This window comes from Thamnophis sirtalis, unplaced genomic scaffold (assembly GCF_051295495.1).
Source record: "Thamnophis sirtalis isolate CommonGarterSnake01/CBP01778 unplaced genomic scaffold, rThaSir2_p1.2 scaffold_13, whole genome shotgun sequence".
In the NCBI taxonomy this organism is placed as follows: domain Eukaryota; kingdom Metazoa; phylum Chordata; class Lepidosauria; order Squamata; family Natricidae; genus Thamnophis; species Thamnophis sirtalis.
Window position 1 is genome coordinate 5,992,627 of NW_028261393.1, and position 16,689 is coordinate 6,009,315.

The following is a 16,689-nucleotide window of genomic DNA, read 5'->3' on the forward strand; positions in this document are numbered from 1 at the left end:
TCAACCCCCCCCACACCCAGTTCTGCTTTACAAACCAATCCAATCAGAATAGGGCTGGAAGGGACCTTAGAGGTCTTCTAGTCCAACCCCCTGCTCAAGCAGGAGAACTCCACGCAATTTCAGATGTGGCTTCTTTCAAAGCCTCCAGTGATGCACAATTACTGCAGGCAAACTCCGGTTAATTGTTCTCTTCTGCAACTTGCTCTGTTTTCCCCCCAATCTCCCCCCCTCCCCAATTTGTCCCCCTCCTCTTGTGCCCCCCCTTCTTCGCCACTCCCGCGTTGCTCTCCTCCTGCACCCCCCTCCCTGCCTCCCTCCTTCCCACGTTGCCCCCCTTTTTATTTTTGCTGTCACCGCCCCTCCTTTCCCCTTAGCCACCTCCCTCTTCTCCTCTTCCCCCCCCTCTTTCAGGCGTCATCTTTCCCTCGCCCATTCCTTTCCTTCCCCCCCCTCCGCCGGGCGTGGTCTCTCCCTCTCCCAGGGTTCTGACGAGGGAGCGAGCGAGCGAGCCCGAGGCGGTAGAGTAGAAAAGACCAAAGCGAAGGGGAGGGGGGGGAAAGAGCTGGAGTAAACCGCAGCCAATAGGCTTCTCTTTGTCCCCGTGACTCGCTCTGGTTTTTTTTGCATATGACTGACATTCCAGCGGCGGCCAATGGGAGGCCGCCTGGTGCGCGCGGGTTGACGGGCGGGGGGGGGAGAGAGAGAAAAAAACCCGGGAGGACGGGGAAGGGGGGGTGCTTCATTTGCATGTGAATGACCCGACGTTGGAGGCAGCCAATGGCCTGCCGAGGGCTAATTGGGCATGCGTGACGGGGCTGGCGGTGCGCGCGCCCTGGTGTGTTTGTGTATATGTGTGTGTGTGTGTGTGTATGAGGCAGGGCGAGCCAGGAGAAGGGAGGGGTGAGGGCGGGGGGCCGCCCTTGTTTGTAGCCCAGAGCGGCGGGGAAAGGAAAGGAGGAGGAGGAGGAGGAGGAAGGAAGGCGGGAGAAGGCAGTGAATGGTGTTTGGTTACAACCGGAGGGGACGGCGCGACAGGCGGAGCGGTAGCGACAGCCTCCTCTCTCCTCCTCCTCCTCCTCCTCGCCCCCTCCCTCCGCCACCAGCAACCGCCCGCCTGTAGCCGACAGCCCAGCCAGAAGAGGAAGCGGAGGGGCGGCGGCGGAGGGACGGAACAGCCGGACAACTTGGAGCCCTCGCTCTTCCTCCCTCTCTCTCTCTTTCCCCCCACCCCTCCGCGCGCTTTCCTCCCTTTTCCCTGCGCGCGCCCTTTAATCCTGCCCGGCTACGGTCGCTGCTTCTGCTGCTGCTGCTGGCGGGGGACGGAACAGGCGAAGCGGCGGCGGCGGCGGCTTTTCCCTCTGCCGCTGCTCCCTTTTACTACCCCTTCCCCCACTTTTTTTCCCCCCTGGGGAGGGCGGACGAAGAGGGAAGCCCTCCCCACCCCGCTGGACGGTCCTTTGGCACAGCCCCCCCCCTCTTCCGACCTTTGGAAAACTTGGGCTGCCTGTGCTTGCACACACCTTCCTCTCCTGCACACCCACACCCTTGCACACCCGACCACCTGGTCGCCTCCTTTTCTTCCCCACCCCAAATATGCCTTCTGACTTACCCCACGCTGCCCGCCAGGCTGGGACCCAGAGGCGCTGCACCTGCCAGGAGCATCTGAACAGGCCGTAGGAGAAGAAGAAGAAGACGGCGGTCACCCCTCCTGCTCTTTTATTGCATGGTGGTGGTGGTGGTGGTGATGGTAGCAGCAGCAGCAGCGGCTGATCTTTAGAAAGGTGGACCTCCAACGGGCCTGCTTTCCACATGGATCCAGATAAAGCGTGCCCCTGGTCCCGAGGAGAAGGAGGACCGACCTGCTGACCTCGTCACACATCTTTCAAATCTACCTCAGAAGCTGCCTGTGATTTGCCTGGGCCACGCCTCCTCCTCCTCATTCCTGGGGAGGGAGAGTGGGGAGAATGGTCTCCAGACAGGCTCGCTGAGAGACCACCACCCCCTGTCATCTTGCGCCTTGGCGATGTTCTCCACCGAAAGACCCCCGGCAACGTTGCCCCCTTTGCCATCCAGGGGGTTAGGCATGTTCGGTTAGTGCCTTGTGGGGTGTATGTATATACATATATATGTCTGTGCATGGAGAGAGAGCGGGAGGCGAGAGGGGCAGGGCGATCCCTGAGTTGAGCTGCATCCCGTTGAAACGATGAGTGGTGTGATGTGACGGTGGTAAGAGCCCCCTCTCCCCAAAAGGGGTGGCCTTTAACCTTGGTTGTATCAGGTCCTGGCTTGTCTGCTATTTAATTTTGTGCTGATTGGGGTTTGAGTCCCGTGCAGTAGAAGAAATGGGAATTAGCCTCAAAATATCCTAGTCTTAATAAACCTACACCGGGGTTCCCGTTTTTTCTAATTCATCCGTTCGGTACAAAGACTTGAGCTTTGGATGTAACGTTTTGGCTTATTTTTGCTGTCCCGTGATGGACATTGGGATCTTGTTACCCAGAAATTTCCCAGATTTACTTACTTACTTACTTTTTTTTTTGTTTTTTTGGAGTGGGAGATGTGATTGATTTAACAGAAGTTCTTCAATTCCAGTGGTCCGGGATGTTGTTAAAACGCGCAGTGGGTGAACTGAAGTGACAGTTCTGTTTGTGCACATGGCCATTCATAGTCCGTCCTCGTGGATGGGATGAGAAGTGGCAGGACAAGGCCAGCGCAAAAGCGCACAGTACTTTTGATTTTGTACAGTTTGTTTACATGCGGTGTTAGATGCTGTTTTTTTCCCCTCTTTATAGAAATCAAACGTGTCCGTAGATTGCAGGATAGAGTTAACGGTTATATAAATTGTGACATAAGTGGGATTTGAATCCACGTTTTTTAGACCCTTCCTTTGTGTGTGAACACAGCGTTTGTAAACTCGGGCAGTTGTTTCTGGTGACTAGACGTAGAAGAGACTCTTAAATCTTGTATTCAACTTGTATAGCTTCAAGTGTGTGCAGTATTGTTATTTTTTGCCACATGTTTTTGGTAGTTTGATGCTGCTTCAATCTCGGAAGCTGAATCTTAATTCTTTGCTGGGGTGGGTGGGAGTAGTGCTAGGACGGCTGATGGCCTCTGGTTGTTGTATTTAAGATCTTGTTGTGTGTGTGTGGGGGTGTTTCTTAATGTTTCTGGCCCTTGTTTCTACTCCCCTCCTTCCTTCCCCCTTTAATCCTTCCTCCTCCTGCACAGGGATGTGGTCACCAGCCGAGGACAGGAAGCGACTGAGCCAGCGCTTCCCGGCAGAGTCCCCGACCACGATGCACTCAGTGCTTTTAATAATTGAGTTAACTTTACTCGCAAGTGCAGGGAGGGGAGGGGGGGGGGAAGCAGTGCAGCCGATCCATTAGGGACTACAAGGGAGGGAAGAGGAAGGTTGGGGAAAAGAGGTATTTCGTTTAGTAGGTAATGTGTGCCCTGTTGGAGCAGGTCTTCTGCTTCTCTCTGGGAGCAAAGTCAAGCCCCTTCTTCTCCCCCCTCCCACATTTAATCACCAAAGCAAAGTTTTAGTCTTCTGAAAGTACTTCAAAGGGGTTTTAACCCTTCCCCCCTCCCCAGGAATCCAATTACAGATGCGATCTGTAGCAAAGGTGATCTGAGCCCCTTCAGCCGTCAAGCTGCTTACTAGTATATATCTCAGGCAAATTAAGAAATCATCTGCCCCATTATCTCTCTTCGTCATCTTCTGAATGGGGATGCCAAGACTGAACCTCTGCCTTCTTTGCGCACGCAAAGCGGTTTGGGTTCGGTCCCTAACCTTCCTATTGACTGAAATGCTAAGGGCAGGGGTGTCCTTGTGCTGGGGAGGCCTTTAACCCTTCCAACGATCCCTTTTACTATTCTCTCTCTCTCTCTCTCTCTTTTGTTGTTGTGCATTCAGTCATTTGTGCAGTCTCTGGGAATGGGACACCCTTCACTCCCTAGACTAGAGTGTAGCCGAAACGTGGTTGTTTCAGGGTTGCCGAATCTTCCTTTATCCACCTCTGGGTGTTCCTGGCAAGTCCTGTGTTAATCCTGCGTTGGGATGATTGAGACCAGTTTGTGGCTCCTGCCCATCACACTGAATGCTCTTATAGCTTTGGATGATTGAAATCAATAGGACTGATCTGCAAAGGCTGCAGTGCAATCAGTGTTGGGTTAAGGGTTGTTGTTTTGTAAACATTGCGGTCATGGTCTGTTGCCCCCCCCCCCCCATGCAAAACTCTGGTCCGTTCCCACCTGTTGCTGTGTTAAGCTGTAGTTTCACAGTTAAGAGCACAGGTAGTCCTCGGCGTACAGCCACAATGGAGCCCAGAGTTTGAAGTGTTACGTAAGACATCCGTTAAAGTGAGTTTTTGCCCCATTTTTTGTGACCTCTCTAGCCACCGTTCTTAAGTGACTCACTGCCGTTGTTAACTTCGTGACCCGTCAAAAGCGTGGAGGACAAAATCGCGCTCGACGAAAGCGCGCATGTGACGTCATCACAGCGCGACGAAAACAATTAAAAATTGAAATAAAATTAAAATTAAAACAAGCCGATTCACATAAAGGTAAGGGTTAGGGTTAGGTTAAGGGTTAGGGTCAGGTTTAGAGCGTTAGCGTTAGGTTTAGCGTTAGGTTAAGGGTTAGCGTTAGGTTTTTCGTTACATTAACGGTTAGGTTTAGGGTTAGATTTAGGGTTAGATTTAGGATTAGGTTTAGGGTTAGGTTTAGGGTTAGGTTTGGGGGGGTTAGGGGAACGTTTTAGCTTTATTTTTACATTTTTCGATCACAGCGCCATGTTTTTGTCGCGCTGTGATGACGTCAAATGCGCGCTTTCGTCGAGCGCGATTTTGTCCTCCGCGATTTTGTGGTGGAACCGTTAACTTACTAACAGGGTTGTTGCATGAATCTGGCTTCCCCATTGACTGCTGGTCAGAAGGTTGCAAAAGGGGATCCCATCATCCCCGGGACACAGCAACGGTCATAAAATATGAACCGGTGGCCAAGTATCGTGAGTTTCGATCCCATGACCGCGGGGTTTGCTGCAAAGGCCGTAACTCTGGGGGAAAAAAAAGGTCACGGGGGCCGTTGTAACTGTGAACGGTCACTTAAAACGAACCGTAGTAAGTCTGTATTGACGAGGGAATGCTGCTTATTGGCAATGGGAGGCTGTTGTGAGATGTGGTTTTGAGGGTGTTGTAACCTCTGTGTGTGTGTGTTTTTGTGTATGTGTATTCAGGCCCGTCTTATTTGTCCCTTTGCCTTGGCCTTTTCCTGGACACCCCAAGAAGGAAGGGTTGCTCGGCTTGATTATGGGGGCAGCAGGAACCGCTGGGAGGGCAGGAGAATTGGCAAGGTTCTTCATTTCGGCTCTAAATTGCCTGCAAGTCGGATCTGACCACCCCTGTCTTGTCTGCACAAAAGAGCCCACTCCCCCAAGCCCCCCCCCCCCGTATAGAGTCCGGTCGTGTTTGGCGATCTGTGCCCAGCACCGCGTGATCTCCTGAGGATGCTCCCAAGCTTTCCAGTTGGGTGGAAGCCAAATGGCTTGGCTGCCCCAAGTGAGCGTGGGAGTCTGAGCAAGCAGGGCCCCTCAGCCTCTCCCTCCCCTTCCCCTCCTGCAGCTGTAAAATTCCTTTGCCTGGCTTCCAGCTGGGAAGGGCGGAGGACGGCCATGGTTGCTTCCTGGCAGGCGGAGAAGAAAATCTCCCCCTGGCCCCCTTCCTGGGGGGGACGGATGGGGGGGACGGACTCAAGTGACTAGTGATAAGGCATGGCACAAACTGCGAGTACCAGGACCGAAAATTGTAGAGGAAAAACAAAGGCATCCCTGCCCAGGGAAAGGAGGGGAAGTTTTAAAGGGAAGGGAAAGCAGCTTAGTCCAAGTTCCCTAGTAACCCAACTCCCGTCAGTTCTGGCCTCCTGTTTGTGCCATGCCATCGAACCTCGCTCTGTTTCTATTCTCTCTTTTCTTCGAATTACCGGCCTGACGAAATAACTTTGTGTGTGTGTGTGTTTTTTTTCTCCCCACTTCCCTCCAGTGTGGACAAATGTGGAGCCTCGATCTGTGGCAGTGTTCCCATGGCACTCACTAGTGCCCTTCCTGGCTCCCAGCCAGCCAGATTCCTCCGTACAGCCCAGTGAAGGCCAGCAGCCTGTCAGTCACCCGTCCACGTCCAATCAGAACAAAGGTAAGGTGGGCCAAGGGGGAAAAAAACAAAGAGAGCGTTTGCACAGATTTCCCCCTAAAGTCTTTTGAGTAGGAGGACCGTCAGACTCTCTGGGAGTGAAGGGACGCCTTTGCTTGCACAAGCAAGCAAGGGAAGCTTTGTGATAACCCTAACTCTGTGGAAGCAGCTCCCTGATCCCAACCTTGGCGTTGATGTTTTCAGAACCTCCTGAATCGGCTGCGGTGGCCCACGAACTCCCCGGGTTGTCTTCGGAGGCCGATAGTGCAGGGAGGCCGACCCCCTCGCACCCGGACAGCCCCACTCCAGTTGCCCAACCTTCTACGGTGATTCCAGGGGGAAGTGGAGGTCCGCCTCAGCATGATGATGACCTCCCAGGGCACCCACGCCTGGACAGCGAGACAGAGAGCGACCACGACGACGCGTGAGTGTCCCTCTTTTGGGTTGTTAACATCTCTCATTAGGCCGCTCGGACACCAACCCTTCGTAGCGGCACTTTCTCCTGTTCGATTTGGCAGCCTTTTCGCACGGTTCGTGTTTTTCACGGTGATCCTTTCCCGCTGGATTCCGGGAGGGTTGCCGGTTGTGATTTGAAGTGTAGTGGGAATTGGACGTGCCGCTAGAGGCAACTCCTTGAGGGAATGAAATTGAGCCATGCCTAGGAGAGAACACCTCGGGAAGGAAGCCACAGGGGAAATAGAAGCAGGAGTGGATGGAGGGTGTGGTCAAAAAAAGCCCAGGTGCTGGTTGCGACAGAAATTGACCCCTTCCCTGCCTCCTTCTTCGTAATGTGGGAAGGAAGGATCAGAGAGAAGGAAGGAAGGAAGGATCAGGGAAGGAAGGATGGATCAGAGAAAGAAGGAAGGATCAGAGAGAAGGAAGGAAGGAAGGATGGATCAGAGAAAGAAGGAAGGATCAGAGAGAAGGAAGGAAGGATCAGGGAAGGAAGGATGGATCAGAGAAAGAAGGAAGGATCAGAGAAGGAAGGAAGGAAGGATGGATCAGAGAAAGAAGGAAGGAAGGGAGGATCAGGGAAGGAAGGAAGAAGGAAGGATCAGAGAGAAGGAAGGAAGGCTTAGGAAAGGAAGGATGGATCAGAGAAAGAAGGAAGGATCAGAGAGAAGGAAGGAAGGATCAAGGAAGGAAGGAATGGGTGTGGTGCCCAGAAGTGTTGAAGACTGCTGGGAGGTCTCTGGGATAGGGGGGCAGAAAATGGGGGTGCTGCCTTTGGGCCTTCACCTGATGTTTTCATACCTAGGTTCCTATCCATTTCATCTTCTGAGATCTCAATCCCACTACTGCCAGGCAAGCGGCGCACCCAATCTCTGAGCGCACTGCCGAAAGAGCGCGATTCCTCTTCCGAGAAGGATGGCCGCAGTCCAAACAAGGTGGGGGGGCTTTCTTCTTTTTCCCCCTTCTCCTTTTCCATCTCCTTCACCCGCTTTGTAGGGAAACTATTCCAGGAAAGAAAAAAAAAAAGAGTCTTCGGCCACCCTTTGCTTTTCTTTGCGAAAGCGTCCTATCAAAAATATTCATTTTGTCCGCCTTCAGGGGGTAACGTAACCGTGGCTCTTTTTCCTACGTTCCCTCTCTTCTCTTTTTTTGGCAGAGAGAAAAGGACCACATTCGGCGGCCAATGAATGCTTTCATGATATTCAGCAAACGACACCGGGCCCTGGTGCACCAGCGGCACCCCAACCAAGACAACCGTACCGTCAGCAAGATCCTGGGCGAGTGGTGGTACGCTTTGGGGCCCAAGGAGAAGCAGAAGTATCACGACTTGGCCTTCCAGGTACGGCCTCCTACCGAGCCTTGGTCAGAAAGTGAGGTCAAGGGTCCCGAGCCCTGGCTAGGCGTGTGCCATTGCCTTATTAGCTCAGCCGGCAAGGCTGGCGTAATTCAGGCTCAGTGTTGTCCGGTGTTCTGCCTCTGAGAAGTGACTGCAGCCCGTTTCCAAGCAAGGCAGGAAATACGATGACAGCTCGGATTGAATGAATCATCCAATATCGGCATTTCAGCAGAACTTCTCAGTTCCCAGAAAATCCTGGCTTTTGTGCAATTTTAAACAATGACTTTTATCTCCGACGGCAGAGTGTAGATGAAGCTTCGGTGAAATCTCAGAATTGGCCGTAGGAGATCTCCCAATGTTGGCCAGCAAGGCTGTCTGTCACGCTTGGAAACCCATCTTTTGCAGTGGGCCTCAAGGCTGCCAAATATTTTACTGTGGGAGACTGGTGGGGGGGGGAGTTTATATGGAGCCTGGGAGCTTTGTAGTCAAAATAACATTCCTTCTCAGAGAGTCACGGTCAACTTACCCCCACTGGGAGGAATGTCTTTTGGGACAGTGACTGATTTGACCGTGTGGGTGCTGGAACTTTCAACTGAGTGGGGAAAACCTGGAAACTTTCAGATTCGGGTTTCCCCAGATGTGCCAATATGATATCTCTAATCAAATGGAACTTTGAGGAGCCTCAAGCCTCGGAGTCTTCTTTCATTTGGGGGTCTTAGTTGGGACCCTGACACCATCATCGGTTTAGATAGGAAACCGGCTTCACACTGGGTGAAGCCTTGCAGCTTGATGGGAATTACGCAGATATATGGATTTATGGAGGTTGTGGCTTCACAGCGGTTGAGAATCTTCCACAGTGTGGAATCTCTGCAGCTGGAGCAACGACTGGTTTCCCAGCTTAGCCCTCCAACATCTGGAATCTCTCCACTTGCAGTCTCTCTCTCGTTCTCCCCCGTCTTCCTCTCTCTCTCTCTCTCTCCTCACTGTTTTCTTCCCTCGTCTTCTCCCAACCCCAAGGTGAAGGAGGCCCATTTTAAAGCACATCCCGACTGGAAGTGGTGTAACAAAGATCGGAAGAAGTCCAGTTCGGATATCAAAACTGCCGGGCCAGGCAGCTGCCCCAAGGAGATGCGTGAACGCAGCATGTCGGAGACAGGTACGGTTAACGCTTACTGGAGGTGAGCGCCTTTCATGCCACCAGCCATCCGCTAGTGCAGTGTTTTTCAACCTTGGCGACTTTAAGTCCTGTGGACTTCAACTCCCAGAATCCCCCAGCCAGCAGAGCTGGCTGGGGAATTCTGGGAGTTGAAGTCCACAGGACTTAAAGTCGCCAAGGTTGAAAAACACTGCGCTAGTGGGCTTCCTCTAGACCAGTGGTAGTCAACCTGGTCCCTACCACCCACTAGTGGGCGTTCCAGCTTTCATGGTGGGCGGTAGGGGTTTTGTCCGATACTAAAGCACTTTTCTTTTTTAAAATTTAATTGACTTTAAAAAAAAATCATAGCATTATTTAAAAACATTTTCATTAGGTTTTCATAAAATCACCATTACTGTGGAACTGGTGGAGGGTTAGAAAATTTTACAACTAACAGAGATACAAAAGTGGGCCGTAGGTATAAAAAGGTTGACTACCCCTGCTCTATCCTTTTTGTTGTTGTGTGCAGAAATTACGCCTGCACACACGCACACACAGCGCATATGCGCGCCTACACCCATAATGCAATGTGCTTGTGACATCCCCCTCCCATGGATGTGCATGCGACCTTCCTCATGCGCCCTGCCCCGCGCATGCACACGCAACTCCCTTTGCAACATCGCTTTGGGCCTGGAAGGGACCTCTGCACCAACCTGGAAGTCAAAATGGGGCACGGGGGATGCTGTGCGAGGCCCCAAAAGGCAATGCAAGCACCCCCTGCACATGTTCCCCTCCCCCACCCACACGTGTGTGTGCATCCCCCCCGCATGTGCCCCGCCCCACAAGCATGCGTGGCAGACACCCACAGACCAGCTGGCCCGTGGGTGGCGCGTGCCCATGTGCGGTGGAGCTGGGCTGGGGCGACGGCCGGCGTGAGGGCTCTGAGTGGCACCTGTGGCATGTGTGTGGCCTCTAAACTTTCCTTACTTTTTTCCTCTTTTCCTTTCATCAGTTGCTTCTGAAATGCTGCTGGGCCCAGATGTTAAGGCAGGCGTCATGGGATCTGGGCACTGCCACGGGGAGCGAATCCTGTCCTCGGCACCTGATGCTCAGCGCCCACGGGCCTTTTCCCACAGTGGTGTGCATGGCATGGACAGTGACCGGGACAATCAGGTGTTGCAAGAGCTTACCCAGGTAAGTCAGCAAAGGAACCACAACGGGAAATCGAAGAAAATTCTTCTGGGATGATTTGGGATTGGTTTCCTAGATATTATATAGACTGGCCTACTCTTCTCTTTAACCTCACTGATTAAACCTAACATTATTTTGGAGGGTTTCCTGGAGGCTCAGAAAAAAGGGGTTTAAGGAATGCAGGCGATCTTGGAATGTCAGGTTGTCCATCATAATTTAAGATTTCTGTCCATCTGCAGTCTTCCATTATGTCCTTAGATTGCATCCTCTCCCTCCCTTCCTCCATCCCTCTCTCTCTCTCTCCCTCTCTCTCTCTCTCTCTCTCTCTCTGCTTGTCGATCAGAAAGGTTGGCTTTCTTTTGTTCTTCTATCTGTCTATCATCCATCCATCCATCCATCTTTCATCTATCTATATCTATCCATCATCTATCTATCTATCTATCTATCTATCTATCTATCTATCTATCTATCTATCTATCTATCTATCTATCTATCTATCTATCTATCTATCTATCTATCCATCCATCCATCCATCCATCCATCCATCCATCCATCCATCCATCCATCTTTCATCTATCTATCTATATCTATCCATCCATCATCTATCTATCTATCGATCTATCGATCTATCGATCTATCGATCTATCGATCTATCGATCTATCGATCTATCGATCTATCGATCTATCGATCTATCGATCTATCGATCTATCTGGTGGTTCAGTGGTTCGATTTTTTAATTTTATCTATTCTGATGAGACGCTGCGTAATGGAGTGAGCTCCCGTTACTTGTTACTTGGAACTTCAATTGTACCTGGAAACGAATTGGCAGCCCTTTATAGGGCTTGGCATATCGGTGTTCTGTGCGCTGAGTGCAAACACCCCCCCCCCCCCGAAGATATTGTCTTCACCGACCATTAGAAGTTGCCTCTCCGTGTCTTTAACAGTTGACTCTCTTGGTGTTTCAGATTTGCTCGGGACAGTCTCCGTATGCCAGCGGGAAGGGTCAGTATGGGGGGCTGGGCCCCTCAGGGTCCCCCTTCGCAACCCCAGGCGAGGGTCCCCGTCATTCCCTGCACCCACATTCCTCCCGTGCCTCTCGTTCTCAACGCACCACCAGTGAGGACATGACCAGTGACGAGGAGCGCATGGTGATCTGTGAGGAGGAAGGGGACGATGATGTCATTGGTGAGGACCACACACCTGAACTGCTCCTGCACTTTTGACCTTAAATCAGAAGTCCGGTAGCTCTCTCCTGCAGGTCAAGGAGAGTCAAAGGAAAGAAACAGAAGCCGGGGACATTTTGAGAGAGGCTTTCAATCGTTTGAAGAAATACGACTTCAATATTTCTTAAACGCCCCTTTAAATTCCCTATACACAATACAGGTAGTCTACAACTTACGACCATTCACTTAGTGACTGAAGTTCCGACAGACCCCAAAAAGGGTACAATCCAGATTCAAAGAACTAGGTAGCTGCAATTTATAATGTTTTTTTTTTTAACCAGAAATTAGCGCTTATTTCTGATTTTTGGCAAAAGGCAACAATAGCAATAGCAGTTAGACTTATATACCGCTTCATAGGGCTTTCAGCCCTCTCTAAGCGGTTTTACAGAGTCAGCATATTGCCCCCACAGTCGTGGTCCTCATTTCACCCACCTCGGAAGGATGGAAGGCTGAGTAAATCTTGAGCCGGTGAGATTTGAACCGCCGAACTGCAGATAGCAGTCAGCTGAAGTGGCCTGCAGTACTGCACCCTAACCACTGCGCCACCTCGGCTCTTGTGCCGAGGGCCGTTGTGAATGATGGGTTTCCTTAGCAACCACAAATTCACTTCACCACCGTGTTGATTCATTGAATGACCACTGCAAAAATGTCATCAAACGGGGTCGGTTGTATGATAAAATCCACTTAACTGACACGATTTGCGATTTATTATGGTCATAAATTGAAGATTATTTTCATCCAAAGATTTAACTGTACTTTTTAATTTTATCTATTCTGATGAGACTCTGAGGGCAATTAAAGGGATTCTTAGGGCTTCAATCCCTTTGCCTGCTTTATATTACGAGTAGCTGATTTCTGAAAAATGGCTCTCCAGAAGCTAAAAATCTAATTCTGCCAAGTAGAGAGACGAACAGAGGGTGAGATCAGGGAGAGAGGTAAAATAAATACTGGTGGATAGAAGATGTTAGCGCCCCCTTGGATTGCCTTGGCTACATAGTTTTGACATTTGCAAACGATAGCTAGAAATTAAAAGGTGCTTCTTTTTTTTAGCACCAAGATCCTCTGTGAACATTTTCATCTTGTTAACACTCTTAATACGTGAACCACTTTAAAGAGCTGGTTTGCTTGAGCAACTTTTTAACCATGATCTGGATGACTGAGAATCTCCACAGCTGTCTGAATGCAGCATTTCAAAGCTAGATGCTGGGCAGTTAGGAACCAGGCATTTCTGCTTCCCCTCTGCCTTTACAACGGTTTCTTCTGCCCATAGTTATTTGCCGACTGTCACCTTCATTTCCTGCGTTTAATCGGTTCTTTGATCCAGTCCGTTCCGCTGAGTACCTGAAATCCTCCTTTAGAAAAACCTAAGATTCCTAATACCGTGTTTCCCTGAAAATCCGTCCTACCCCAAAAGTAACTCCTAGCTTGATTTGTTTAAATGTGCACCAGGGCTGGGTTCCGGTAGTCACTACTGCTGGTTCACTTGTGGGTGCACCGCCCCGTGCATGCGCAATGCAATTAAAATTCCTCTGTGCATGTGCAGAAGCAAAAAAACCAAGGTGGCGGTGCCAGAGGAGAACCAGTTCAGGGGCGTGGCAGGCCTGGGTCGCTGCCAGTTCTAGTGACCCAGGCCGCCAAACCACTAGCAGTTCAGCCGAACTGGGCCGAACTGGTAGGAACCCACCACTGACATGCACCCCATATAAGTCCTACCCTCAAAATAAGCCCTAATTAAGACCCCCGCCCACTCCAGGGTGCACGGGTAAAAATTAAGCTTGGGGGGGGGGGATGGAGCTGCCCTTCGAACAGTTGTAGCAAGGCCTTTCGTACCTCGGCCCATTTCTTCTGCAGCCGGCAAGGCTTTCCTGCAGGCCTCTGAAGCCAATAACAGATCTCCAGCTCCATCTGGAGCTCTGTTATCGGCTGCAGAGGCCTTCGCTGGCTGAAGAAGTTCCTGAAAGCATCTGACAGCGACAAGGAGGCCAGGGACGAGGCACGCAAGTGAGGTGAGTCGGGGGCTGACATCCCCCTCCTCCTGAAAATAAAACCTAGTGCCTTTTTTGGTGGCAAAAAATATATATAAGACAGGGTCTTATTTTCCGGGAAACACGGTATGTGCCCTGGGACACGCATGCTTCCCTCCCGAATCCCTGTTCTATTGAGCTTGCCTTTGCAGTCAGCAGATCTGCAGTAACACTATCTCCTGGCAGCCACCCTCTCTGCCTCTCATCCTGGAGAGTTTTCATAGGGGAAGTGAGCTGGGGAGACAGTGTCTTGCTGACTCATTGCTTTCCTCCCGCAGCTGAAGATGGGTTCAACCCAGCTGACGTCGACTTGAAGTGCAAAGAGCGAGTGACGGACAGCGATAGCGAAGGATCCTTAGGGGATGAACCTGACACCAAGGTGTGTGAGTGGCAAGAGGCAGGCTTAGCGCAGAAGCTTTTAAGTGCACCGATAAGTACAGAAATCCATCCCAGCTCCTACCCACCGGGCAGTTTTGAAAGTAGGCAAATGCAAGTAGATAAACGGGTACCACTTTGGTGGGAAAATAAGAGGGACTTGAAAGGAGCCCCCCTCGGATTTTCCGGGGGCAACGGTGATGTCACTGGCTAATCCTTTCAACCCGAAAGTGCATTGGGAGATGAGCCCCACATGAATGTAGTAGTAACAGTAATACAGAAATGGGGAGGGATCACAACTCAGGGGCATGAAAAGGCCATTCTGACTATGGAGTTCTATTTGAGCCTCTCTGTTTGGGAACATATCACCTTATATTAACCCACGTGTCGTTCTCGTGCATCTGATAGATTGAAGCGGGAGAAAGTCTTGCCCCCAATTCATCTCGGTAGCACTAGCGCTTAGACTTATATACCACTTCACAGGGCTTTGCTGCCCTCTCTAAGCGGTTTACCAAGTCAGCCTATGTCCCCCAGTAATCTGGGTCCTCCTTTTACCGACCTCAGAAGGATGGAAGGCTGAGTCAAATTGAGCCAGTCAGAATCAAACTGCCGGCAGTCGGCAGAATTAGCTTGCAATACTCCATTCTAACCACTGGGCCGTGATGAGACTCAAGCTGGGACCTGATCAGTTTCAAAGCTGGTCTTTGTCAGGCAGAACATCATGGAAAGGATTTTCCCTGTTTTTAAGAGCATTCCCCTTTGCTTGTAGGACTTTGGACGGAAGCTCTTCGCCCCGGTGATCCGGTCAGCAGCCCTGCCTCCTTCTTCTGCCGCCTTCGCCCCATGTCGCCCACCCCCTCCTCTGGACTTGGAGCCACCCCCACCGCCCCCACCCCTACCGCCCCCTCACAGTCACGAGGAGCAGCCCCCACCCAAACCTTACAGTTCCTTCCAGATGTCCCCCAGCACCTTCAAGTCCCAAGACTCGCACGGAGCGCTCCGTCCCCACAACACCCCAACCAAGCGCTTGGAGGCCCGCTTTGACCCAGCGGCTGCCCCCTACAGGCGGAAGAGAGTGGACAGCGCGGGCGGTCCCCAGGGGCCTCCTGAGGCCGGAACAACTCCCCTCTCTGTCCCCGCCCACTCCGTCATCTCTCCGCCCAGCGGGGCGATGCAGACGCTGGTGCTTCCGGATTCGACCCGCTTGTCCACTGGCACCGTGCTGGTGACCGCCCCATCCCTCAGCACCCCGAGCATGGGGGTGATCGGCTACAGCGGATCGCCCAGCTTGGTCCGGACTGCCTCCACCGTGGTCACCAACGTGGTCAAGCCCGTTAGCAGCACTCCTGTACCTATTGCCAGCAAACCTTTCCTGCGGGCGACGGGGGAGGTGCTGCCGCTGGTCAGCCCCCCGCCGTCCGACGGCAGTGCGAAGGCCGAAGGGATTTCCGTCGGCCGGCTCGGCTTGCTCTACACCGATAAAAAGACGCCGCAGGCCTCTGCCATGGCTGGGATCCAAGCCACCTCTCCTCACTTAGTCGCTGGACCGCTTCTGGGCCAAAGCTTGGCTGCGGTGGGGAAGTGCCCTCCCACCCAAGGAAGTGTCGTGACCAATCTCCTGGTAGGAACCCAAGGTTACAGCCAAGCCAGCGGTGCCGGAGGAGCTGGCGTCCCCGTGACTGTTTTGCCAACGGGGGCCATTGCCCAGCAGCCTTCTGTCCAGTTCATCACCCAGAATCCCTCCGGACAGAATGGGCCGGTGCCACTTAGCATCCTGCAGCCCCAAGGCATTTTTTCGGGCGCAGCAGGAAAAGCTGGGAGCATCACTCAGGTTCAGTACATCCTACCTACCTTGCCTCAGCAGCTTCAGGTGGCCGGGGGGAAGATTCCAGCAGCAGCAGGCACACCCGCGGCCGCCAGCATTCACTTCACCCTGCCTCCCCCCAACGGGAAAGTCATCACTGCCCCCCAAGCCATCCCCATCATCCAGCCCGCCCCGGGAAGCAACAGCAACAGTGTTACCGTCATGTCCTCGGCACCCAAAGGTAAGCTTGAGAACAGAGGTGGTCCAATCTCTCTGACTTTCAAGTCTTGTGGACTTCAGTTCTCAGAATTCGCCAGCCATGGCTGGCTGGGGGATTCTGGGAATTGAAGTCCATATGTACTTGAGAGACCGCCTGCTGCCAATTGCCTCCAATAGACCGATTAGATCCCACAGATTAGGCCTCCTCCGAATTCCATCCGCCGGCCAATGCCGACTGGCGACTACCCGGAGGAGAGCCTTCTCTGTGGCTGCTCTGACCCTCTGGAACGAGCTCCCCGTGGAGATTTGAACCCTCACCACCCTCCAGGCCTTCCGCAAAGCCCTTAAAACCTGGCTGTTCCGACAGGCCTGGGGCTAAAGAGCTGTTGCCCCCCGTCTCGAATGGTATGACTGTTGTGTGTTTTTAAATTATGTATTATTATGTTTTGTCTTTTTATTTTCTGTCTATACCCCCCTTCCCTGATTTGAATTGTGAGCCGCCCTGAGTCCCCTTTGGGGAAAAGGGCGGCATATAAATGAAATAAAATCTATCAATCAAAATCAAATATGTGTTAAAATTGCCAAGTTGGACACCCCTGAATATTCTGGACCTTTTCAAGGAACTAAAGCTTGGGCAGCTTTTTTTAGGGACTAGACCAAGGGTCGGCAACCTTAAACACTCAAAGAGCCACAAAATGGGGCGGAATTCACTTAACAAATACCCTGCTTAGCCACAAGAATTT

At 51.9% G+C, this 16,689-nt stretch overlaps 1 protein-coding gene across 2 annotated transcripts in view; it reads left to right on the top strand.

The window, feature by feature from the left end:
• Positions 1-16,689, top strand: part of CIC (capicua transcriptional repressor) — a 55,052-nt gene that overhangs the window by 25,125 nt on the left and 13,238 nt on the right. For both annotated transcript variants that reach the window (XM_087727718.1, XM_087727719.1), the window contains exons 3-11: positions 6,039-6,188; positions 6,390-6,609; positions 7,444-7,573; positions 7,795-7,977; positions 8,992-9,130; positions 10,122-10,303; positions 11,267-11,486; positions 13,827-13,927; positions 14,693-15,968. In XM_087727718.1, coding sequence (XP_087583844.1) covers positions 6,039-6,188; positions 6,390-6,609; positions 7,444-7,573; positions 7,795-7,977; positions 8,992-9,130; positions 10,122-10,303; positions 11,267-11,486; positions 13,827-13,927; positions 14,693-15,968 — 2,601 coding nt within the window. The remainder of the gene's footprint in view (positions 1-6,038; positions 6,189-6,389; positions 6,610-7,443; positions 7,574-7,794; positions 7,978-8,991; positions 9,131-10,121; positions 10,304-11,266; positions 11,487-13,826; positions 13,928-14,692; positions 15,969-16,689) is intronic.